This window comes from Cetorhinus maximus, chromosome 5, assembly GCF_964194155.1.
Source record: "Cetorhinus maximus chromosome 5, sCetMax3.hap1.1, whole genome shotgun sequence".
NCBI classification, from domain to species: Eukaryota; Metazoa; Chordata; class Chondrichthyes; order Lamniformes; family Cetorhinidae; genus Cetorhinus; species Cetorhinus maximus.
In genome coordinates this window covers 3,567,437-3,593,355 of record NC_135883.1, presented here as the reverse complement: position 1 = coordinate 3,593,355, position 25,919 = coordinate 3,567,437, and the positions used below count along the sequence as shown (strand labels likewise).

Genomic DNA, 25,919 nt, shown 5'->3' with positions numbered 1-25,919 from the left:
CAGCTCATGGCTAATGATACCTCACCTCTGGCCTGTGCTCCAGCGGTTCTGACCTGCCTGTCTCCTGCTGCAGCTCTACCTGGCCCCTTGCCTCAGAACGGTTCTGACCTATCTACTGTTCGCGGCTAACTGCTTCCTCACCTTCAGCTAACTCTCTGGTTCAGGTCTCTGAACTGTGTCCCGCAATCGCTGAACTTGCACCCTAACTTTGGGCGGTAAAGTAAAAGTACTCACCCACCTGGTGCATCCAACCAATTGGTTCCTCATCCACTGGTGGGGACCCTGCTCACAGTGCCAATTGTTGTGGAGTATCTAAAAGACACTCAACACAGAGTCAACTGTAGGTAGGTTCAGCGGTAGTTCTTTATTTAGTAGAAGTGTGCATGCAAGGGAGAATGCACTAAAAGGCAGTTCAAAGTTATACAGTTTCTATTTGTTATATATACCATCTTTGGAATAACTCATCATTAACTCATAGTGTTCTTATCTTGTATGTTTATTTGTTACATCCTTAATTACAAGTGAGTTTACAACATAAACACGGAATGACCTGTTCCTCACCTCCGTAGTTCCGGAGGAATTTGTAGAACACTCACAGAATGACCTGAAATTAGCGCAAAAGATGTTCCAAAACATGTACTTTGCTTATCTATCTTGGCGTTCACTGCAGTGCCTAGCATTCTGCATATCTTTTCCCTGAGGTCAAGCTATCAGTTTATTACAGTATAACTCATAGACCATTCATCAACTTCATGGCTTGGCCAGAAGGCCATATTCATTCTAGGTTATTTTTTAACTGTAAGCACTTTTTAAAACTTATATCCACAGCTTGGCCAAGCCTGGGTAATCCCATGATTCTTCCTGATATGCTACTTCACCCAGAAATTCTATTAGCAAAACAGTCCTTCCTTTTTCGCTTGTTGGATATTTTGAATTACATTTTCCTCCTTTTTATTTTTATTCTATGTTTGGTTATCGAGATATATTCATCTCTACTGTACAGCTCACTTCCCTGTTAATACTTTGTTCATATTGACAATATCTTTTTATTTAAACACTGAAAGATTATTTTTTCCAGAATCTGAAGCTTGGTACATTTACTCCTTGTACTACTTAAGAAAGTTATTTTGTTCTGAAATTTTGACATTATGCTTTTTGGCCATCCGGAGGCTGTGAAAGTTGCTAAATAAATGCAAGTCCTTTCAACTATGTTTATCTTTTTATAACTTGCATTAATATTATTTTCTTTCCCATTAAATATAATTTTTTCTTTTGTTAAAGAAATCAGTATGTTTACTGTCTTAAAAAAGGAGGGAAAATAGTATGATAAAAGTGACAAAATAGATTGAAGTGTGCAGTGGTGCTAATGCAGGAATAGCAGGAGCTTGGAGTTGACTGTCGGAGAGTAGTGGAAGGAAGATTAATATCAAATGGGATGACGGGGTTGAGCAAGAGAAGATTTACTGGGGTGTGTAAATCAGGATTGTGCACACAGAAGTTAGGTTAGCAGTTTAGACCAAGAGTGGGCAGCAAAGTGTTGGTTTTGGGGCTGCTGGATGATGGATTGTCAGGGCTTCCAGGAGTTTTAGTTTGGTTGCTTGTTATTTTGCAGCAACTTCATAGTGCAACTTGATCAAATTCTTTGAAGTAACAGAGAACTGGGAGGTAATATCAGAGAGGAATACCAAGGTGTATAGAATACTGGGAGAGAAGGATAACATTAGAGTAGGAAATGATAAGTTATTAGATGGGTTTCGGGTAAGGGAGAAAGTAACAAAGTCTTATTTAGGGTTATTGTGCAAGTATGTGAATGTGTGGAGCTGGTAAACAAGATTGGTGAGTTACAGGTGCAGATTGCCATATGAGGATGTGGCTAAAACAGAGACCCGGCTCAAAGAAGGGGGAGGACTGGATATTAAATATTCCTGGATACAAGGTGTTCAGGAAGGGGCAGTGATATTGATTAAGGAGAACATTGCAGTGCTGGAAAGAGAGGATGTCACAGAAGGGTCATTAACTGGGGAAAGGTGACTTCAATAGGGTAATAATGAATCTGACCCTGATTAATTGGAATCAACGATTAGCAGGGAAAACAGTAACTGAACAATAGCTGCCTTTAAAGAAAGTTCGGGCACGGCACAGTCAAAGTATATTCCCATGAAGGGGAAAGGTATCCAGAGCTTCCTGGATGACGAACGAGATAGAGATTAAGATGAAGAAGAAAAAGTGTGCTTATGACAGATGTCAGGTGAATAATACAACCAAGAAGCAGGCTGAATATAGCAGATTCAAAGGGGAAGTGAGAAAGCAAATAAGAGAAGCAAAGCGAGTTTGAAAAGAGAATGGCAGCTAAAGTAAAAGGGAATCCCAAAGTTTTCTATAGGCATATAAATAGTAAAAAGGTGGTAAAAGGAGGAGTGGGGCCAATTAGGGACCAAAAAATGCATAGAAGTGGGGGCACAGCTGAGGTATTGAATGAATATTTTGCATTTGCCTTTACCAAAGGAAAAGAAGCTGTGCAGGTCCTGGTGAAAGAGCAGGTAGTTCAGACACTAGAAGGGTTTATTACTGATAAGGAGGTGGTATTGGATAGGCTGCCTGTACTTACAATTGAGAAGGAACCAGGACCTGATGAGATGCATTCAAGGATATTGAAGGAAGTGAGTGTGGAAATTGTGGAGGCACAGGCCATAATTTTCAGGTCTTCCTTAGACTGTGGTGATGCCAGAGGACTGAAGAATTTCAAACGTTACACGCTTGTTCAAAAAAGGGTGCAAAGATAAACTTGGGAGCTACAAGCCAGTCAGTTTAACTTCAGTGGTGGTGGTGAAGCTTATAGAAATAATAATTCGGGACAAAATTAATAGTCACTTGGGCAAATGTGTACTAATTAAGGAAAGCCAGAAGAGACTTGTTAAAGGCAAATCTTGTTTAACCAACTTGCTAGAGTTTTTTGATGAAGTACCAGAGGGTAATGCAGTTGATGTGGTGTACATGGACTTCCAAAAGGCATTTGATAAAGCGCCACATTAAAGACTTGTGAGCAAAATTATAGGTCATAGAATAAGAGGGACAGTAGCAACATGGATATGAAATTGGCCGAGTGTCAGGAAACAAGTGGATGCTTTTTGGACTGGAGGAACTTTTGTAGTGGAGTTCCCCAGGGGTCGATGTTAGGATCCTTGCTCTTCCTGATATATACTAATGACCAAGATCTTGGTGTACAGGGCACAATTTCAAAATGTGCGGATGATACGAAACTTGGAAGCATTGTGAACTAAGAGGAGGATAGTGTAGAACTTCAAAAGGACATAGACAGGTTGGTGGAATGGGCACCCAAGTGGTGGGTGAAATTCAATGCAGAGAAGTGTGAATTGATTCATTTTGATGGGAAGAACATGGCGAGACAATATAAAATAAAAGTTACAATTTTAAAGGGGGTGCAGGAGCAGAGGGCTGTATATGTGCATAAGTTATTGAAGGTAGCAGGGCAAATTGAGAGAATGGTTAATGAAGCATACAGCATTGTAGGCTTTATTAATAGAGGTATAAAAATACAAAAGCAAGGAAATGATGTTAAGTTTGTGTAGAGCACTGGTTCAGCCTCAACTGGTGTATTGTGTCCCATTCTGGATCTCCATTTTAGGAAAGATGTAAAGGCACTAGAGAGAGTGCAGAAAAGATTCACTAGAATGGCTGCAGGAATGAGGAATTTCAATTACGCAGATTGGAGAAGTTGAGACTGTTTTCCTTGGAGAAGAGAAGGTTGAGGGAGATTTAATAGAGGTATTCAAAATCATGAGGAGATGGACAGAGTAGATAGGGAAAAACTTTTCCCACTGGTGGAAGGATAGAGAACAAGAGGGCATAGATTTAAGATCATTGCCAAATGAAGCAATGGCGACATGGGGAGAAACGTTTTCACACAGTAAGCGGTTAGGATCTGGAATGTACTCCTGATTGTGGTGGAGGCAGGCTCAATCAAGGCTTCCAAGAAGGAATTGGATTATTATCTGAAAAGGAAGAATATTCAGGGCTACAGAGAGAAGGCAGAGTAATGGCATTAGTTAAATTGCTCCTTTGGAGAGCTGGCGCAGACACAACAGGCCAAATGGCCTCCTGTTCTGCAACAGTTATGTGATTCTGAGATGCGGTTAATGTTGTGAATATGGACTGTCAGAAGGTTTCTATCAAAACATCACATAATTCTTGTTAGAAAAATGAAGCCCATGGAATTAGATGGGAAGTGGCAACATGGATAAGATTGCTTAAGCAACAGAAAGCAGATAGCAGTGGTGAACAGTTGTTTTTGAGACTAGTGAAGTATACGGCGATGTTCCCAGAGGTCGGTGCAGCAGGTCTTTCTGATATATATTAGAGACAGCAGCTGGGCTTACAGGGCGCAATTTTAGATTTGCAGATGACATGAAACTTGGAAATGTAGTGTAACATGAGAATAGTAAAAATCTGGTGAAATGGGCAGGCAAATGGAAGATGAAATTTAATGCAGAGAAGTGTGAAGTGATAAATTTTGTTTGGATGAGTAAGGAGGCAAATGAAGCAAACAATACAATTTGAAAAGAGGGTGCAGGAACAGACAGACCAAGGCATATGTAGATTTTTTTAAGTTTGCAGAACTAGTTGAGAAGGCTGTTTAAAAAGCATATGGAATCCTTGGCTTTATTAATAGAGTATAAAGTAAGGAAGCTATGTTAAGTCTTTATAAAACACTAATTAGAACTCATCTGTAGTATCGTTTTCAATTTCAAGAACCACACTTTAGACTGGATGTCAAGGCCTTTTAGAGGGGTGAAGAAGAGATTTACTAGAATGATACCCAGAATGAGGGACTTTAATTATTTGGAGAGAATGGAGAAGCTGGGTTGTTCTCCTGGAGCAGAGAATAGTTGAGATTTGATAGAGGTGTTCAAAATCATGAATGACTTGAGGAATTTTGGCAAGAATTCATGATTTTCAAAAACATAAATTGATATTCAACATTGCCAATTTCAAAGATCTCATGAGCAAATCTTCATTAAAGTTCTTTAATGAAATCCTTCAGGCATATAACTAAATAGCATACTGATATGAATGTCTGTGCTGTATTTATTATTCTTCGAGCTCTTGTCAGGCAAATGTTTGAGATTTATTTTGGGATTTGGATTCTGACAATACTCTTGAGTGTTCTATTGTTTACAGTCTGTTTTTGCAGCTTTCTGTACATTAGACTTTTAGCTTTAGTGATTAGTTAAATAAAGGAGTTCAAAGTAAGAGCAAGGGACTAAAGGCCTTGTCTTCCCCGCTAGTCTCTGCATTTGTAATTATTTGCAAGCTGGTCAAACGGCTATTGTTGCTTTGGGTCAGGTTTATCGCAATAAAATGTAAGAAACATTTGACAGTAAAATTGTTTCTTCCAGCTCAAATCCTGTGGGCTTTTCTTTATCCTATATTTGCACACACTGATTTAATTAGATAGGAAGTTAGGTCTGTCAGCATTTATTGTAATTGGAGGAGTTAAATTTTGGGTTCTTTGATTACTAATTATTTATCATCCAGCAGTGAGATCTTCTCTGTTATTGAGGTTTTCACTGGACTGTAACTATAATACTTAAAATATTGGATAAGGCCACTCAAAAAGGTAATGTAATACTGAGTTTTATGATGAGGTATAGGAAGTAAAAGTTGAGATGCAATGATGAATTGATATGAAACCTAAGTAAGAACATAAGTGCGCAGGTTTGGGATCCAGGCTATTATATGTTGAAGCAAGAAAGAGAGTATAGTGCACATTCACTAGGATGCTGCCTTGTATAAGGCTGCACATTTCTCCATAAAAGTATAACCTGTTAGCAATCACTTTTAGAGCTCACCGTTTAATGTTGGCCATGTGTGCAAGGTACAGCAGCCAAAATCAGAGAGAGTAAAAAAAAACCTAATTCTAAAGGGCATTGAGGAAATAGAGAAGGTTTGGTGAAGATTCATTAGGATGCTGCGGTGGTATAAGGAAATAAAATTATGAAGAAAGACTTGAGATGTGCATTCCTTTCATTGGAACAGAGAAGTTTCTAGGGTGATTGATGGAGGTATTTAAAATTGAGAGGGTGGGACAAAGTGCCTGGAAACATTGTATTTCCAGCTACTGAGTCCAGACCAAGAGAACATAGGTATATGATTAAATGGAAGAGACTTAAGGGTGAAAGCAGGAAATTTTTTTTACAGTGGCTTGTGAAGTTGTAAAATGTACTAACAGTTGGTAATTGAAGCAGAGAGCATCTCAACATTTAAGAATTGCTTAAATGAAGAGATATGGGAACAGAACGGGTATATGGAATTAAGCGTTCCTACTCACATGGAGAATGTAAAATAAACTGTCTAACCAACTTTAGTAATGATTGGTTGGCAACTGTATATTATGTGTATCTTCATTCTTGTCTATCTTAGCTTCACTCTTATCTATCCGATCATAGTCACTAGACCACTGACCACCCAACTTCCCTTCCTGGCTCCCAAGTTAGCTAGCATTGTTAACGGTTTGGTTCCTCTCTTCAAATCTGCTGTCATCACCCCTCTCAAAAAGCTAACCTTTGACCCCTCCATCATTGCAAGCTACTGCCCTCACTCAAACCTCTTCCAATTCCTTAAACATGTTGTTGCCTCCCAAACTTATGCTCATCTTTCCTGTTTGAATCCCTCCAATCAGGTTTCCGCTACTGCCATGGTATCAAAACAGGTCTAACAAAGCTACAAATGAGACTGTAACAAGGTCAGATTACCCCTCCTTGTCGTTTTCAATCTGTCTGCAGCCTTTGACACAGTTTATTGTACTAGCCTGCTCCCAACGCCTCTTCACAATCATCCAGCTGCCTAGCTGGGATGGAACTCGTCTGGTTCCATTCTTATCTATCTAATCATAACCAGAGAATCGTCAAAAATGGCTTCTCTTCCCATTTCCCAAGGATCTATCCTTGGCCCCTCCTATTTCTCATCTACATGCTACCTCTCAGCAGCATCACCTGAAAGCATGTCAGTTTCCACATGTACACTGACAACACCCAGCTTTAGTTCACCACCACCTCTCTTGTCCCCTCTTGTTGCTCAAGTGTCATACTTGGATTTATGCCTCTGTGAAGTGCCTTGGGACTTTAAAGGTACTAATAAATACAAGTTGTTGTTGGATTTCTACCAATGCTTCTCTTGCTACTCTTGCACCATTATTTTGGGAGGCCCCAAGGATTAATCCTTGGTCTCCTCCACTCCTAATCTACGTGCTTTCCCTCAGCAAAATCCATCTGGAGACAAGCAAACATAAGTAGTAGGAGCAGGAATAGGCTATTTGGCTCTTTGAGCATGCTCTACCATTCAAGAAGATCATGGCTGATCATCTACCTCAATTCTACTTTCCATAACTATTCCCATATCCCTTACTACCCAAAAATCTATCAACCTCTGCCTTGAATATACTCTGACTGAACACCCACAACAGACTGGGGTAGAGAATTTCAAAACTTCACGATCCTTTGAATTAAAACATTTCCACCTCAGTCCCAAATGACCAACTCCTTATTCTGAGATTGTGACTTTGTGTTCTAGATTCCCAGCAGAATAAACATTTTTCAAAATCTACCTGTCAAGTTTCTTTGTAGTTTATATGTTTCAATTAGACCACACCTTGTACTAAACTCTAGGGATATCGGCCGGGTCTACTCAATTTCTTGTCATAGGAAATCCCCAGACTGCTCTCCCTGTATTTCTTGCCATTGGCAGTCATGGCTTCAACCTAGACCCCATGCTCTGGAATTACATGCCTAAAGTCCTCTGGCTTTCCATCTTCTCCTTTTAAGATCCTCTTTAGAAACCACCTCTTTGACCAAGCTTTTGGTCAGACCTTTTAATATCTGATTCTTTAGCTTGGTGTGCATTTTTCTCCTTGCAGCTCTGAATCACCTTGGGATGTTTTTCTACATTAAAGGCTGTATGTATGAGCAATCATATATCGGTTAATATTTTACCGTGTTCTTAATTTAAAAATTTAAGAAAGTGGAAATAAGAATAGAAATTATTATATGTATAGTGTTTACCAGAATTGTGCAACAGAAGATTTTTATTAAAAATGTATTACAATTGTTGGTCATTATTAGTTTACAATAAGAATTGATGTAATGAATATTATTAACATGCAGGTAACTTTGGCGACCGATACTTTGGCACCGATGCACCATCTGATTGGTATGAGAGTGATGAGGGCATGGACTACTGAGTGTCACTCTGTATATCGTGAGGGACCCAAGAGAAATTTGCTTGGAAGCAACAAGATTGCATTTGCTGTACATGAACATAATTTTAACTGTATCTAAGAGCAAGCTGAACATTCCTTTTCTGAATTCAAATTGTCAATTAAGATTTATTTGGAATATGTTATAAAACAGAACTTTTTTATGTTAGAATTTTTAGATCAGAATTCATGTTTAGAAATCCAACTACTTTCAAAATTTATCTGATATTTTCACATAAATTTGTCTTTAATTATATTTAAGTCTTCAGTTACAGAGGCTTCACTTAGGATCTCCTTCAAAAGAGGCAATACCCTTAATGGTGCCAGCAGCATCCCTCTATCCTAAAATGTTAACGATACCTAATGCAACCTTTTACTCATCTAGCTCCATTATGAAAATAATATGGTAAAAGGGTTTGCTATTTTTAAAATCCTTTTTTTAATCATTTAATTTTTAAAAATTTATTACACAAATCATTTATATCAGTTAACCTCTGTAATAAAGAAAGCACTTTAGCTGGTGACCTCCCTGCTTAATTTCACCACGTTTTCAATTTTACACGTTATATGGCCTGCTATTGTGAATGGAGACTATTTATTAAGATAATGGTTTTTAAAAATATACAATTCCCACAGCAATTGCAGTCGAGGAATAAACAGAATAAGGAGGTGAAATTGGTTTCCCCTCTTCATGATTACATTAAGTCACAAATCAATTTTGAAGTTGTCAACAAATGGAAGAGTACAAATACTGTAGGACTCTCTAGGGAGCTTGATTCTTCAAAATTATACACCACATTGTTAAATTATTAAGGAAATAACTTGCATTTACATTCTGCCTTTCACATCCTTGGGACGTGCCAAAGTTCTTTACAACTAGTAAACTACTTTTAATGCATAGCCACTTTTATTCTGTAACTAACTTGTACGCTTAATAAATTAAATTTTGCAGAATCCAACTTCTAATCACTTTTAACTATCTCATTTTGTTTAGAGAAAATTTAGTTCTTGTATTCTTTGGAAATAAGTGTAAGTCTGTCAAGACTCAACTGTACTTGAAAATAAATGGGACCTGAAGTGTTGTGCACTTTAATTTATTATTGCTTAACTGGATATTCATGTGGACTAATACAATTTATACACCTGAATTTAATAAATTTTATGGACAGTATTTAGTATTAACTGTTTAACAGTTAAAATTTAAAATATTAAAGTATTGGAATGCTATTGTTTAAGTGAAGTACATATGTTAAGACCCAAAAGGCAGCAATAGTAGCATTAGATTTATTTTTGAGTGGCAGGTGGAGGAAGAGATCATTTGTTAAAATTACTAACTGAAAATGCAAAATTCCCAAAAACTTGTTATGTCTTAATATGAAAATGTTCAAATGTCACAAGTCATGTAATGCACATGATATGCATAAACATTATGCAACCTATGCTGTTTTAACCGTGCATTCCTTGCATATGATGCAATTGTGCAACATATTACATAATGGATATTACACATTTTCATTCCAGTTGGGAGACTTTCACAACACATAGATGGATGGCTTACACTGACTCTCGAAAATATAACAATACCTGCACAATACTATACTTTTAAGATCCTAGGAACAATTCATAATGGTTTCTGGTTCTACAGCGAGAAAGATTAAATGATCCAGATTATGATGGGACATCTTGCTTATTTTGACAAAAACCATTTGCAAAACCAGATGATGCAGCAAATTTTGCTCATAGGCATGAGCTCATAGTTCTTCTAAACACATTAATATATTACTTTCTGTTAAAGCATTGTTATATATTCTGAATATAACAAATTTGCTTTCTGGGCAATTACATTATTTTGTTATTCTGCACATTGTGTTCTTGCAATTTTCCCCCATTGAATCTTCTATTTATTGGGGAAAATTACAAAAACGTTTAGCATATTTGTAAAAAGTAAACTCTGATCTCTGAGAGACTTTTTCTTTCTTTCTTTCATCCCCTGCATTCTTCCTCACTAAGTTGAGACCTGTTGCTGCTGTGATTTTGATCACATTTATACTGCAATACCGAAAACAGCAACCCATAATGACACCTGATAACCACTTCATATGCAGCACTTGTGGCTAGGGTTGCCAACTGTGATATAATGTATTCCTGGAGGTTTCATCACATGATTTGCCCCCACGCTCCAGCCATTAGTCAGCCAACACATCCATCCTTGTGATGCACAGCTTTCCTGCTGCAATTGGAAAGCAAAAAGATTCATTACCCAGTTGGATGATGCTTGACTGTCAGCTAAACAGCCTTATAACCCAATTTTCAATATCTTTATATCTGGTGAAGAGAAATGCTAACTAATCAAACTCCAGTATAAGCATGTTACATAATTTCAGCCCTAAACTGTTATGGCTCAGGCTCATTTCAAGACATTCAACCTCTTCTCCAGGTCTAATAACAACAGGTGGAAGGGGAGAAGTGAGGCAAGGGAAAGCAAAAAAACAGTTTATATAAAGCACTATCCATCTCTCTTTTTGCCATGTTTAACAAGTCAAGGAGACAATTGTCAATTAAGAGGAACTCCTTTTGATTATTTTCCTTCCGTTGTTAGATGCTCTTTTTCCTTGTTCTTTGCATTTTCCTTAGCCAATTCCAACGCTCTGGTTCAGCACAAATCTGAATCATTACATATACAATTTCACCACCCAACAAAGATCTTTATCGAACAACTGGAAGAACACAGTGAGAAAACAGGAGGCTGAATGTGCAGCTGCAAAAACAGCATTTTCAGCAGCTAGAACTGTTTTCCAGGTTGTCATTGAGGAGACTTTTTTTTCATCTGTGTCCTCTCCACCATTAGACCAATCCCTAACAAGCACGCCTTCACTTATAATTGACTTCACCTCAAGATTGGCAAAATATTTTTCTAGTGCTGCTAAATTGAATACCATAATGACATTCTCTGCACACACTATCACCTTTAGGATAAATAAGTTTTATTCCACAGGTGTTACATTGGCTGGCTTCTAACCCCCTGGCACAATTCCAATATGTAAGGAGGATAGGAAAGATTACAAGCCCTTAACACTATTACTATCCCAATTAATGTTGGGAAAGTTGAAATCACCTAATATAGTTACCGTAGTTATTGTTTTTACACACCTCCGCAAATTGTGCACATATTTGCTCCTCAATTTCCCGCTGACTATCTGGGGGTCTATAATAAACACCTAACAATGTGGCTGCCCCTTTTTTATTCCTAAGCTCTACCCACAAAGCTTCATTCGATGCTCCCTCCAAGATATCATCTCTCTTTACTACAGTAACTGACTCCTTAACTAATAATGCAATGCCTCCTCTTTTACCCCCTCCCCTGTCTCGCCTGAAGATTCTATATCCTGGAATGTTGAGCTGCCAATCCTGCCCCACCCTTAACCATGTCTCAGTGATGGCTACTATATCAATTCCACATGTCAATCCTCACCCTTAGCTCATCCGTTTTATCTGTAATACTCCTGGCATTAAAGTAGAGGCCATCCAGCCTTGCCTTACTCCCTTGAAGCTTATTGCAGCTGTACTACCCCTGACTTGATTGTTTTACTGTATTATGATGTGCACTATTCTGCTAACATTGTGTCCCCTCCCTCCGCCGAATTAGTTTAAACTCCTCCCAACAGCACTAGCAAACCCGCCGACAAGGATGGAGCAGGTTTTTCCGGTCGGCGAGTGGGGGGCAGGGCCTGCTCGCCAATGTGTCAAATGACAGGGGGATAAGTCGGGCGTGGTCCCCGATGTCACCCTGCGTCATTTAGATTTTCAGTTCTGCGGGCACGCAGCTGAATCGGCCGCGCACCTGCCGAACTGTCAACGGCCTATTAAGGCCATTAAAAAACTAATTAACTTGAGTGATGGACCTGCCCGTCCAACCTTAAGGTGGGGGTTGGGGGTGGGGGTGGGGGTTGGGTTTGGGGGTGGGGTTGAGGGTTGGGTTGGGATTGAGGGGTGGGGGTTGAGGGTGGAGATTGGGGGTTGAGGGTTGGGTTGGGGGTTTGGTTGGGGTTGAGGGGTGGGGATTGGGTGTTGAGGGGTGGGAGTTTGGTTGGGGTTGAGGGGTGGGGATTGGGGGTTGGGTTGGGTGTTGAGGGGTGGGGATTGGGGGTTGAGGTGTGGGCGTGGGGATTGGGGGTTGGGGGTTTGGTTGGGGTTGAGGGGTGGGGATTGGGGGTTGAGGGGGTTGGGGGTTTGGTTGGGGTTGAGGGGTGGGGATTGGGGGTTGAGGTGTGGGGATGGGGGCAGACAACGGTTTTGCCGCAGCAACGTGCATTTCACTGGGGGGCGGGCGGGACAGGGGACCAAACCCTCCAGCAACAAAGGGGCCCATTCAGCAGCTGCGATCACATGGGGCCGGCGGAAGTGACGTGCAGACGGTCGCTACCTCAGTTGATACAGGACGTTCCATGCCAGGTTTGTATCCAATTCGGGAGCTGCCCCGGTTACTCCCGCTGCAGCCTCAATGCCAAAGCCGGCTTGGGATGGTTGGGAGCCGAGTCTCCGGGAATACCCATCGATGCCTTGGCAATGATTGCGGGCGCTTTTTAAAAACTAGTCCGACTCGGTTTTAGAGCTCGAGCGGCCCCCAAAATCCGAGTAAACTTCGCTCCCCCCCCTCTCTCCCTCTCCCATAAAGTGGAGCCACGTGAGATCTCACTCTCTGTTTAACAAACATACATTCCGCCCCTTCAGGCTTATTTTGTATTTTTTTTTAAAAAATCAGTCACATTTTCTCCGTTTTCACGATAATTTCAGATTATTTTTGATTTTGAACAAATGCTGGTCACTTTGTGAAATGAGAACAGAAAATGCTGGAAACACTCAGCAGCTTAACTGCAGCATCTTGTGAGAGGCAGAGTTAACATTTCAGGTCGATGACTTGGAAAGGACAGAAAAAAAAGGAAAGGTTTGTGGCTCGGGTGAGAGAGCCGGGAGGGATTGAATGGACGTGGCTGTTGGTCTCCCAGGGCCAAAGGGAGGGGAAGGGAATGGTGATGGGGGCAAGAAAATTAACAAAAGATGCCCCTAAGAACAGGCATGCTGCTGACTGAAAGGGAAAAAAAATTAGGAGACCAAATGGAGCGCACAGATTATAGCCTGAAATTATTCGACTCAATGTTGAGTCTGGAAAGCCGGAATATGCCAAATTGAAAGATAAGATGCTGTTCCTCAAACTAATGGATGAGCTTCACTGGAATGGTGCAGCAGGCCGAGGACAGCAATGTCAGTGTGAGAGCAAGGTGGAGAATTAAAATGACTGGCTTTTCGATTAAGAGTTTGTAATTGTATGTTGTTTATTAACGTGAATCAGCCTTTTGTTTAGATTGAACGGAATGTTATGTTGTAAAACAAAAACACCTGGAAAAACTCCAGGTCTGACAATATCTGCGGAGAGGAACGCAGTTAACGTTTCAAGTCCGTATGACTCTTCAACGGACTCGAAACGTTAACTGTGTTCCTCTCCGCAGATGCTGTCAGACCTGCTGAGTTTTTCCAGGTATTTTTGTTTTTGTTTTGGATTTCCAGCATCCGCAGTTTTTTTGCTTTTATCTGAATGTTATGTTGTAGTTTGGTCCAGCTGTAGTTTTGCTCAGACAGTATGTTGATTTATTTTTGGTTGTTTCAAACTATCAGGAGCAACTCAGGATTAAAAAAAAAAATTTTGTGCAATAGTCAAAATAAGCACTTATGAAATATTTCTTATGTCCTATTTAGTGTGACAAATAGAAATTGCATGCATGTTGCAAGTCCATATTTCTCCCAGTTTGTGTAATTAACCATATTTATGTATTTTTCAAAACTGCAGTTAGATGAAAAAAGACCATCAGCCAAAGTCAATGCCAACACAACCTTCCTCTTTTCACAGATGCTGAGTGTTTCCAGCACTTCATTTTTATTTCAGACTTCCAGCATCTACAGTATTTTGCTTTAATGTTGAGAGTTCATAGCTAAGCTCATTTTCTGTAATGTTTTTATACCGTGGGGAAAGTGATGCAAAGATGTAGGAAATAATTTTTTTTTAAAAAATCTATCATATCTTAACCTCTGACATATTTACATTGTTATTGTACTTAGAACTGTACTAACATCACACAGGCAGCACAACCTGGATTATTAAAGAGGGGCCTTTGCAGAAGACATATAAAAAAAATGGATTCCTAATTGTATTTTGTTTCAGAAATTGAGAACTGTTTGAGTATAGTTTTGTTATGTAAATACTGTAGTGTAGCTATATATTTTAGGAAGAAATGCCCCTCAACTATTGTAAACATGATATTGACAAGTGCCCTGTGATTATTTTTTCTTTACAGATTTGAAAGAATGGCATCGCCATGGCGAGTCTATCAGATGATGATGGTTAAACATCCCTGGAAAGTCCAAATACTTACTGCTGGTAAGGAGTTTTGGTCAATAATGCTCAAGTGATTTCAGTTTCATCAGAATTTCCATTGATCCACACATTAAAGCAGATTATGTGGTCACCTGTATATTTGGAGCAGTTTTGGATTTTAAGGATACAAAATAGTGATTGGTATTGGGCACAGTATCTGTACAGATGTAAAACAGCTGATGAAGTTAAATCCTTAATAAAATGAAATTGTAAAAATATCTAGGTCTCCTCTGGTATTGCATATGTACATAGGAGATTGGTCAAGACTTGGATGGTTAGTCCAAGCAGGGTTAGAATGTAGGTAAAGAGGAAGCAGATGTGAGGAGCGGTGAAGGAGGAGAGAGGGGAGGAATGGCGGGGGAAAAGAAGGGAAATGAGAGGAATGTGAATGGAATTGACGTTGATGTCAGGTGAGCAGGTAGTGGAATAAATAACAAGGAAAGCCCCTCAGTGAGCAATTCATGTACTTAATCTAGCTGTGCCCCAACTCTAAATTCTTCTCTGTCAGGGGTGAAGGTGGAGGGTGGTGATCTAAATGTTCCCTACCCCTGGGTTTGAAATGCTTTTTAATGAGAGTGTGTGGTAAGCTACACTTTCCCAGCAACAAGCATACAACAGTCTCATTGTGAGGTGGGTGGCGGGAAAGGGACAGGATGTATTTTTCAGTCCATTGCGGAGTTTAGCTTGGAGCTGGTGTACTTGGTCACCGCCTCTGCCCCTTCCGACACGGCGTGCTTGGCCAGTTCCCCGGGCAGCAGCAGGCGCACGGCGGTCTGGGTCTCCCAGGAGCTGATGGTGCTGCGCTTGTTGTAATGGGCCAGCGCTTGTTGTAATGGGCCAGGCGGGAAACCTCGCCCGCGATGCGCTCGAAAATATCGCTCACAAACGAGTTCATGAAGCTCATGGCCTTGGAGGAGATGCCGGTGTCGGGGTGAACCTGCTTCATCACTTTGTAGATGTAGATAGAATAACTTTCTTTCCTTCTCCTCTTCTTGCCATCCTTCACTGGCAGCTTTTTTTGCCCTTTCTTGGCACCTTTCTTGGAAACCTGCGCTTTCTTTTTGTCAACCATGATCACAGTCAACTTCAGACACAGAATAGTGAAGCGATTTACTGGTTCTCATCCTCAGAGCTCAACATTATTTTTGCTGTAGTGCACTATATGTTTTCTCCACTGCACTTAATAATGACACCTTGGTAAATCCTGTCTCAAGAGTTTATTTTCATATCAGTATGTGTTTTATGGTGAGTGGGGTTGGTTGGGGAGGGGGGTGGCTGCAGTGCAAGGGGTCTTTTTGTCAGTACTATCAGATTGCAAGTAATGGGCTGTGGTTCATCACTTCACTTCAATTCCTTGGTATGCCTTGGGCACTGATGTAACTGGGTGTTGTTCAGTCAATGATATCCAGTGGTGGTAATATAATCTGGGAAGGGAAGCTTTGACGATCACAAACTCCATAACTCAAAACAGAACTTTCTGCATAGGTTCTTTGGTGGAGGCCAGGCTTCTGTGAACGTGGGTGGAAGTGGGAAAGACACATTTGGTTTTGCTCGCATGTCCTGCCAGGGTTCTTCATGAGAGGGCATCTGCTCTGAGAATTAGCAGGCTACTGTAGAGCCACCTGATAGCAAATGTGTGGAGGTTTGGGCTAAAATTGAACTGCAGTGTTTGGCAATGTATATTAGCTGCTGGTTTTCTACTTAACATTGCTGTGAAACTCCTAATATTGCTGTGAAACTCTTAACATTGCAATTTGCCCAGTTACAATGCCACCAACAGGTGTAACTGGTACTGTTGACAGTTTCACAATTTTTTTGATGCATATATTGATATATGGAGCATGGAATCTAGTGTCCTGTTCAGCATGTTTAATATAGTTTAATGCAATGAATGTTTGGTCTTTTCTTGTTCCATGCTTTTTAAAGTTAATGTTTGATACTATGTGAAATAAATATGTGACGGATGTATATTTCATATTTAATCTATAGAGCTAGCTATCAATTACCTCATTAATTTTTAAGATTGACATATTTTTTAAACTTATTTTCATCAGATTCCAAATTGTTTTCTCTATGGTTGATTGGAAAAATCAATTATCCCTTTTTAAAGAAAGGAAACTTTTATTTGGGTCCCAATTCTTGGTCCAGGAAAGAATCAAGAATTTTTATGCACTGCAGTGTCAATGTTTGTCCTTTTATTTCTTTTAAAAAAAATCGACAAAAATGCTGGTTTTTTTTGTTCTCCTGAATGTTGTCCTAACTTGTCCTGGCTGTTTATCTTGGACTGGGTGCTTGTAGCAGTGTTTGTGTATTGGTGGTTTACCTGTGTTTTGTGTCATGGCAGCAAAACAAACTTTCACTCCATCTAAATACTTGTGAGCATGTCCATTGCACCTTGTCATGAATAAATAAGCATCGAAATAACACCATGTGTACCAAAATACCCTGAGTAAACAGCTTCACCAGAATTAGATTCAGCCAACCTTCTACTGTACTTTTAAGGGGTACTTCAGATATTGCAGTTTTTACTTATTTCCCTGAGGCTTCAAATTTCTGTACTCCTGACAGTCTACATCCAAAGGTTACTTACAAGGCACTAGTATCCACTGACATTGCATTGGTATCTGAAAGTGAAAACTTTGGGGCATTAAGTTGTGTGTAAAAGGAATTTTGTAGTAATTTTATGGTATTTACTTGCTACCATCTGTAGGAAGAAAATCAGTGACACGTTGTGGCTTTTTCTATTCAGTCACGGGATGTGGGCTTCGCTGGCTGGGCCAGCTTTTATTGCCCATCCCTAGTTGCCCTTGAGAAGGTGGTGGTGAGCTGCTGCCTTAAACTGTTGCAGCCCATGTGGTGTAGGTACACCCACTGTGCTGTTAGGAAGGGAGTGCCAGGATTTTGACCCAGCGACAGTGAAGGAACGGTGATATATTTCCAAGTCAGGATGGTGAGTGACTTGGAGGGTAACTTCCAGGTGGCTGTGTTCCCATCTATCTGCTGCCCTTGTCCTTCTAGATGTTAGCAGTCGTGGGTTTGGAAGTTGCTGTTGAAGGAGCCTTGGTGAATTCCTGCAGTGCATCTTGTAGATGGTACACACTGCTGCTACTATGCGTCAGTCAATGTCTGTGGATGTGATGCCAATCAAGCGGGCTGCTTTGTCCTGGACGGTGTCAAGTGTCTTGAGTGTTGTGGGAGCTGCACTCATCCAGGCAAGTGGGGAGTATTCCATCACACTCCTGACTTGTGCCTTGTAAATGGTGACGGGCTTTGGGGAGTCAGGAGGTGAGTTACTCACCACAGGATTGCTACCCTCTGACCTACTCTCTGTCGGAGAACAAGGGTGCTTTTGAAGTGAGCAATTTTTTTTTTAATGGAATAGAGGGTAGTGAGCTGGAGTATTTACACTACGTAGTTTTTGTGCATTTGAAGTGGATCCTCATGGAGCACGCATATAGAGGCATCTATCTGGTCAGTGTAAAGCAAAGAAGGGACCTGAGGTGTGCATTCCTGCACAGTCATCAGAAATATTAAAATGCACCTGGCACTGAGTGAATTTATTTGCCCTGTTGTTTGTCAGGCCAGCCAGCCTTGGTGATGGTAACAATATTCTGCCTAACAACAAATATCATGCCCAGTGTCACCATCCACAGCAGAAATCATTTGCAGATGACGGTCTAATGACAAAGTTAAGGATGGGCTAACCAGAAGTGCTGAGAGGTCTTTAATTTTCACTAAATTTCAGATGACCAACAGTAGTAGTTTTATTTGCTTTGTTGCAGAGAACCCCACGCTTACTTTGTCAGGGTTGCGCTTATATTTTCAGAGTTGGATTTTAAGAAAACAGGGAGACAGGTATTAAAACAACACAACTGTCTGTGGCAAGAAGTAGCAGCTATGAAGTCAAACTCAGCTGCTTGCTGCACCAAGTTTCCTGGTAATGTTATAATGAATGACCATTGCCTATTTCTTCCCATTTCATGTTCCGCCTGTCTCTTGCATGTTGTTTCTCATGTAACAGGATAATCATTAATCGATTCAATTTCTTGAAATAAAACAGGAATTTATAATTGAGCCATTGGAAGCTACTGGAGTTCTTTGCTGCAGATACAACATGCATGAATATTCACATTTATCACATTCTGGCTGTTGATACTTTATACTGAGTTTTAGATGCTCAAGCAGAACTGTGAATTTTTAGAACTTTCTCTGGTCTTCAAAGTGAATGATGGGAGTTAACAAAAGATTTCCAAACATTTTAGAAATGCACTTTGCTAGAAACCAGCTGTAGAAAGGACCCCTAGGAGTCTAACTTCAAACTTAATTTCAGAGTTAGGATTGATTGATTGTATTGTAGAAGTGTTTTGTCTCATGGAAACTGCTGACAAGCCACATAAGTGGCTACTAAATACCATTTGGACCACATGCACTAATTTTAGTGGGAAATGCCTTGTATACACTTGCACAATACGGTAAATATACATGGTTAATTAACAAACATCCACCACCATTCTGTAACCAAGGAAATAAAGCACTCAATCAAAAATACACTCTCACGCTGCTTTCATCTTACAATTTTACCAACAAACACACTAAAAGGTTAAAGTATACAGGCAAGCACAGCGTGAATATGAGTATTGAGATCACATGCCCAGCTGGGGTTCATTTTACTCTTATTTACTAAACAGAAGTACAATTAGCCACGTCTGGAGCCCCAATCAGCCACTTGTGGATAATGTATTGGATAAGACTAAACTAGAAAGGGAAAAGAGTTTTTAAAAACTGGAGGGGAGTGGAGAAGAATGGAGAACAGAAAAGCAAAAGAAGGAATGGGAGAGTGAGCAAAAACAAGTGTCTTTTTTTATTATTCCTGTTTAGTTTAAATATTACAGAAATCGACTTCTGACATTTGAATAGTTTTTGCTGCAATAGCGTTTGCTTCGGGTTTACAATGTGCTAACTTAAAACTTAAGAAAGATGTTCAGTTCCGTGGGGCTGCTTTTAGTTGAAAGAACGATGTATTTCCTTGCTTCTCACTTCCTGCTTATCCCTGTCTTTCTTTCTTTCTTCCTTTCTCCCCATTTTATTCTCATTTGTACAGCATAACAGATCTCCAGGGGGATGAAAAGAAATGGAGAAGGTATGTAGTCAAGGCTCAGAACTGATTCAGGTGCTGCCAACTGCATGTTTACCAGGAAAGGATTCTTCACTGTCCTACTGTGCTCACAATTTTAATTTCAGTTTCATTTAAAACTAAAACCAACGCCAAGGCTTTCTATTTTAAACTATTCAATGCGAAAAAAAATATGACCAGTTTTTGCAAAAGAGTAGCAGGAATGCATGTTAATGAACATCGCAACGAGATTATGTGTGGACAACACAGTAAATTTGATACAGGCATGAACACAATTGTTGCAGCACAAAGTGTAAATTTATTACGAATATAATGTGTAAATTTGTCACAAGAGCTGAGATGATGTGTGGCACCATCAGCCTTCAGTTACTACATTCTGCTGTGTTGCACACACCACAGCAGCTGCTGCAATTACAGCCTCAACAGGACTAGGCAAACATGTCAACTTAATAGGTACAATAGCTGGCCCTAGGCAATCCAGATTGCAGTATTATTTGTTGTTTGACATTTTCTTTCTCTCTCCCAATCTTTTCCCCAGTCAGCCTTGGCTCGGTGAGAATATTTTTGGCTCTGATTCAGAAGTTTCTGGGTTCAAGAACTTTGAACACATAATCTAGGCCATTCACTGCAATGCTGAGAGAAGGCCACACTGTTGGCGATGCCATCTTTAAGATGATGCGTTAGACCAAGGCCCCACTTGCCCTTTCATGTGGATGTAAAAGATCCCATGACACAATTTAAAGAGAAGCAGGGAGCCCTGTTTTTCCAAACACCTATACTGACATTTATCCCTCAACCAGCACAACCAAAATCAGATTATCTGACAACTTACCTTATTGCTATACACAAATAGGCTGATACATTGTCCCATGTTACAGCAATGGCTGTGGAAGTTTTGGTCCATTGAGGTCATGAAAGGTATATAAATGCAAGTTCATTCTTTTTCATTCAGTGGGACAGTAGAATTGACAATATGTGCACAGTTGGGAGGACAGCGCAATCACCATATAAGAATCAAGGAGATGAGCAGAAACACATTGGTTCAAGTACAGCAATTTGTACAGATTTAGAGGGAGGAGCAAGCAGTTGGGTGGGCAGCTAAGATTAAAGAAAATCTCAAAATGCTGTGCAATAAATCAAAATCATTAAGGACATACCTGCAGGTATACCGTCAAGTTAAAAATAACTTTGGCCCAAGTTATTTCATGATTGAATCAGGGAAGACAATAATTGCAATTGACTCCACTCAGACAAAGCTTCAAAATATTATCAGATACTCCCACAATAAAATGGTATTTTTTTGTCCTTGCAAAAATGAAGCATAATGACTTATATATGAGATTACCAAACATTACTTAACAACAGCAACAATGTTGCTCTCTTTTTTGACTCTCTCTCCGAGCTGCAGTCTTACTAGTACTTATGCGTTTGCAAGGAGGAGGAGATACGCATTACTGGTTCAGAAGCTGCCCTGATGCTGTTAATGTCGAGTTGAGCAGTTGTGATCCCAGATTTTGATCCCTGGACTGTGCTGAGCTAATGTGTTCTAGCTGGGAAACTGCAAATAACCTTGAGCTTATGGGCTAGGGAAAGGAAAAAATTAGCCAGGGTTCCCCCTCCTGGAATGCAATCCATTCACTCATGTTAGAAAGAACTCATTTGTGGCTGTTGGGTCAGGGCAGGATTTGGTTGGCATTGATGTTGGGTGTGCTAATAATTGGAGCTTGAATTTATGTATAATTTCTTTTTAAGATGTGTTGCCTATTAAGATGTGATGCCTAATGTCCTTCTTGAGCTATCTATAATCTCTTGATTTTCATTGACTTCTGACTTTAGCTAACAGCTTTCACCTAATTATTTGACTGCTCTCTGAACTGAGTTTGAATAGGGGTCAGCAGACTTTCGTCATAGACTTCTGACTTCTGAAATTAAGGGCCAGAAGCATCCTTTTCAGAGTTAGATCATTACCAATTCATCAATCAATCTTCAAAATTGGGATCTCTGTAAAAACTATACACACACGTGTCCAAATATCTAAAACTTAGTGTCAAAAATACGACCCCGGTATGCTTTTGTCAAGAAACTTCACTGCCTTGGGAAGAATTATTTAGTGACAATATTTCAGACCCAAAACCTTGTGCAAAATTATTTGTATGTAAATTAAACTCATAATGTGAGATTGGCTGTAGTTTCTCTTTAAATATGTTGATGGCTGCCTGGCCGCACTCCATTAGGAATGGCCATATGGGGCAGGTATAAGAAGGTGGACCTGTACACCAGCATTAGGCAGAAACTTCAAAGAAAAGGTGGTGGGGGGAAGTAATTCCATACACTGGAGACTTAGGAATAGAAAACCTTGTTTTCTGAAAGCTTCATCAGCATATGCTTAGGTCAAACATTAGACTTGAGAACTAACAAATTTAAACTTAATTGTGTGGTGTAATATTGAACCAATAAATTAGTCAAATCAAGAAGTGATATTGTACAAGAAATACCACAGCAAAATGTCACAAACTCCTATAGTATTGTGGGCAGACTATAATAGATATAGAAAACAAACTTACTATTATTATGTGGAATTCATAACAATGAAACAATTGCCCCCTTAATTGTCGGCCGGGGGGGGGGCGTGCTTTCGGCTTTTGCGTGCGCCTGCCGAGTGCAATACCGTGCGAGTGTGCAATGATGCCGGGACGCTCACCCAACGCCTCCTCACGTGATTTTACACCCGATTGGGTCAGGCATGCACCCGCCTGCGGGATGTAATCTTCTACCCCATGTTGCACTCTTGAGGAACTTCAATACAATTGTTACACGTGTACTGTTCACTGCTACGTTCGGTGCGAGTCATACAGCCCATTTCAGCCCTACAGCTGCCTTAGACAGTGACCTTTCCCCATTGCGCCTTTGCGGCGGCTGCCCCAAACGTCAGTGCATCCCTCAACACGTAGTCCTGGACCTTGGAATGTGCCAGTCTGCAACACTTGGTTGGGGACAACTCTTTGTACTGGAAGACCAATGAGTTTCGCCGAGTTGTTGATCCTCCAGCTGCACTTGATGTTTGTGTTGGTGTGCATCCCTGGGAACAGCCCGTAGAGCACAGAGCCCTGTGTCACGGAGCTGCTTGGGATGAACCTTGACAGAAACCGCTGCATCTCTCTCCAGACCTTTTTTGCAAAGGCACATTCCACAAGGAGGTGGACAAAGGTCTCGTCCCCACTGCAGCCACCTCGAGGGCAACGTGCACATGGGGTGAGACTCTGGGTGTCTATATTCAAGGGAATACAAGTGTAATCCTCATAACTTAACCCTTTTGGCCCAGGTATCATTCTGGTGAATCTGCACTGCATGCCCTTCAAGGTCAGTATGTCCATCCAGAAGTGCAGGGCCCAGAACTGAATTGAACACTCCAAATGAGGTATAATCAGAGCTTTGCACAGCTATAACAAAGCGCACAACCTTTTATATTCCACCAACTTGAGATAATGGCCAATGTGCCAGTAACCTTTCAAATTATTTGTTGTGTCTGACCATGAGTTTTTAATGATTTCTGTACCTGGACTCCTAAATCTCTGCTCTGTTACTCATTCCGAGGTCAGGAGTAGTACAACCATTTGACAGTGTAAAATGCCTTTGAATCTGGCTCAGTAAACACGACATGAGAATGAAGTGACCTTTCTGATTGAAACAGCCAGTGGCATGCACCCATTCATGGACACCCATCTTTACTTTTGTTTTCTCTCTTTAGTGCACTGCTTCAGCTGTAATTCTTAGATTCTAATTACCGATTATTAATGATTTGGGTGAAGCAATGGATGGAAGGATGAATGTCAAGGCCTTAGAGAGGGTACAAAAGAGATTTGCTACAATGATACAAGGGTGAGAGACTTGGGTTATGTGGAGAGAATGATGCAAGTGGTGGTGTTCTTAAAACAGAGAAGATTAAGAGGAGATTTGATAGAGATGTTCAAAGTCATAAATGAATTTGATAGAGTAAATGAGCAGAAGTTGTTTCCGGTGCATAAGAACATAAGAAATAGGAGCAGTAGTAGGAGATTTGGCCCCTCGAGTCTGCTCTGCCAGTCATTAAGATCATGCCTGATTTGACTGTGGCCATAATCCACTTTCATGCCTATCCCCATAACCCTCCACTCCCTTGTCAATCAAAAATCTATCTAACTCGGCCATGAGCATATGCAATGACCCAGCCTCCACTGCTCACTGGGGGAGACAATTCCAACACTAACAGCCGTCTGAGAGAAGAAATTCATCCTTATCCCCATCTTAAATGGGAGACCCCTTATTTTGAAACTGTGCCCCCCAGTTCAAGATTGCCCCACAAGGGGAAGCATCTTCTCAGCATCCACTCTGTCATGCCCCCTCATAATCTTATGTTTCATTAAGAGCACCTCTCATTCTTCTAAATTCCAGTGAGTATAGGCACAACCGTTCCTCATAAAACAACCCCTTGATCCCAGGAATCAGCCTCATGAATCTTATCTGAACTGCCTCGAATGCAAATATGTACATCCTTAAATAAGGTGACCAAAACTGCACATAGTACTCTAGCTGCACTCTCACCAGTGTTTTGTACAGTAGTAAGACTTCCCTACTTTTATACTCCATCGCTCTTGCAGTAAAGGCCAACACTCCGTTTGCCTTCTTAATTACTTGCTTTACCTGCATGCTGCTGTTTGGCAATTCATGTTCAAGGACACCTATGCCCCTGTTGTATAGCAGTATTCCTTCCATTTAAATAGTTATCTGCTTTTCTTCCTGCCGAAATGGACAACCTCACATTTTCCCACATTACTCCATCTGCCACATTTTTGCCCACGCGCTTAAGCTTTCTGTATTCCTTTGCAGATTCTTTGTATCCTCCTCACAACTTACTTTCCCATCTATCTTCTTCATATCAGCAAATTTGACTACAATACATCTGGCCCCTTCATCCAAATCATTAATATAGATTGTAAACAGTTGAATTCCAGTGCTGATCCCTACAACACTCCACTAGTTACAGTTTGCCAACTTGAAAAAGACTCATTCCCGTTAGTTAGCCAGTCTACTATCTATACTAATATATCATCCCCAAAACCATAAGTTCTTAACCTTGTGCAGTAACCTTTTATGTGGTACCTTATTGAATGTCTTTTGGAAATCGAACTGCACAACATCTACTGGTTCGCCTTTACCCACTGTTTCTTACTTCCTCAAAGGTCTCTAATAAATTTGTCAATCACTGTTTCCCTTTCACGAAACCATGTTGACTCTGCCTGATTGTACTATCATTTTCTAAATGTCTAAATGTTACCTTGTTATCTGGCATTTCCCCAAAGACAGATTTTAGGCTAACGGGCCTATTGTTCCCTGCTTTCTGTCTGTCTCCTTTCTTGAACAGATGTGTTACTTTTGTGGTTTTGCAATCTGCTGGTATCTTTCCAGAATCTAGGGAATTTTGGAAGTTTGCAGCAAAAGACATGGCTGAAGCATTCGCAACAATCTTCAGCCAGAAGAGTGGATGATCCCTCTCAGCCTCCTCTGGAGGGCCCCAGCATCACATAGCAGTCTTCAGCCAATTCAATTCACTTCACATGATATCAAGAAATGGCTGACGCCACTGGATACTGCAAAGGCTATGGGCCCTGACAATATTCCAGCAATAGTACTGAAGACTTGTGCTCCAGAACTTGCCGTGCCTCTAGCCAAGCTGTTCCAGTACAGTTACAACACTGGCATCTACCCGGCTATGTGGAAAATTGCCTAGGTATGTCCTGTACACAAAAAGCAGGACAAATCCAACCCGGCCAATTAATGCCCCATCAGCCTACTCTCCATCATCAGTAAAGTGATAGAAGGGGTCATCAGCAGTGCTATCAAGCGACACTTTCTCAGCTATAACCTGCTCACTGACGCTCAATTGGGGTTCTGCCAGGGCCTCTCAACTCCTGACCTCATTACAGCCTTGGTTCAAACTTGGATAAAAGAGCTGAACTCCAGAGGTGAGGTGCAGAGGGATCTGGGTGTCCTAATGCATCAAAAGCAAAAGGCTAGTGTGCAGGTACAGCAGGTAATTAGGAAAG

The 25,919-nt window shown here is 40.6% G+C and overlaps 2 protein-coding genes across 4 annotated transcripts in view; both read left to right on the top strand.

The window, feature by feature from the left end:
* LOC144680463 (uridine-cytidine kinase-like 1) overlaps window positions 1-9,365 on the top strand; it is a 91,768-nt gene extending 82,403 nt beyond the window's left edge. For both annotated transcript variants that reach the window (XM_078541430.1, XM_078541431.1), the window contains exon 15: window positions 8,181-9,365. In XM_078541430.1, coding sequence (XP_078397556.1) covers window positions 8,181-8,257 — 77 coding nt within the window. In that variant the 3' untranslated portion in view covers window positions 8,258-9,365. The remainder of the gene's footprint in view (window positions 1-8,180) is intronic.
* A 3,316-nt stretch (window positions 9,366-12,681) lies between these two features.
* The window catches only part of mpv17 (mitochondrial inner membrane protein MPV17), an 87,501-nt gene continuing 74,263 nt past the window's right edge, over window positions 12,682-25,919 (top strand). For both annotated transcript variants that reach the window (XM_078541437.1, XM_078541438.1), the window contains exons 1-2: window positions 12,682-12,724; window positions 14,623-14,705. In XM_078541437.1, the coding sequence (XP_078397563.1) occupies window positions 14,633-14,705 (73 nt within the window). In that variant the 5' untranslated portion in view covers window positions 12,682-12,724; window positions 14,623-14,632. The remainder of the gene's footprint in view (window positions 12,725-14,622; window positions 14,706-25,919) is intronic.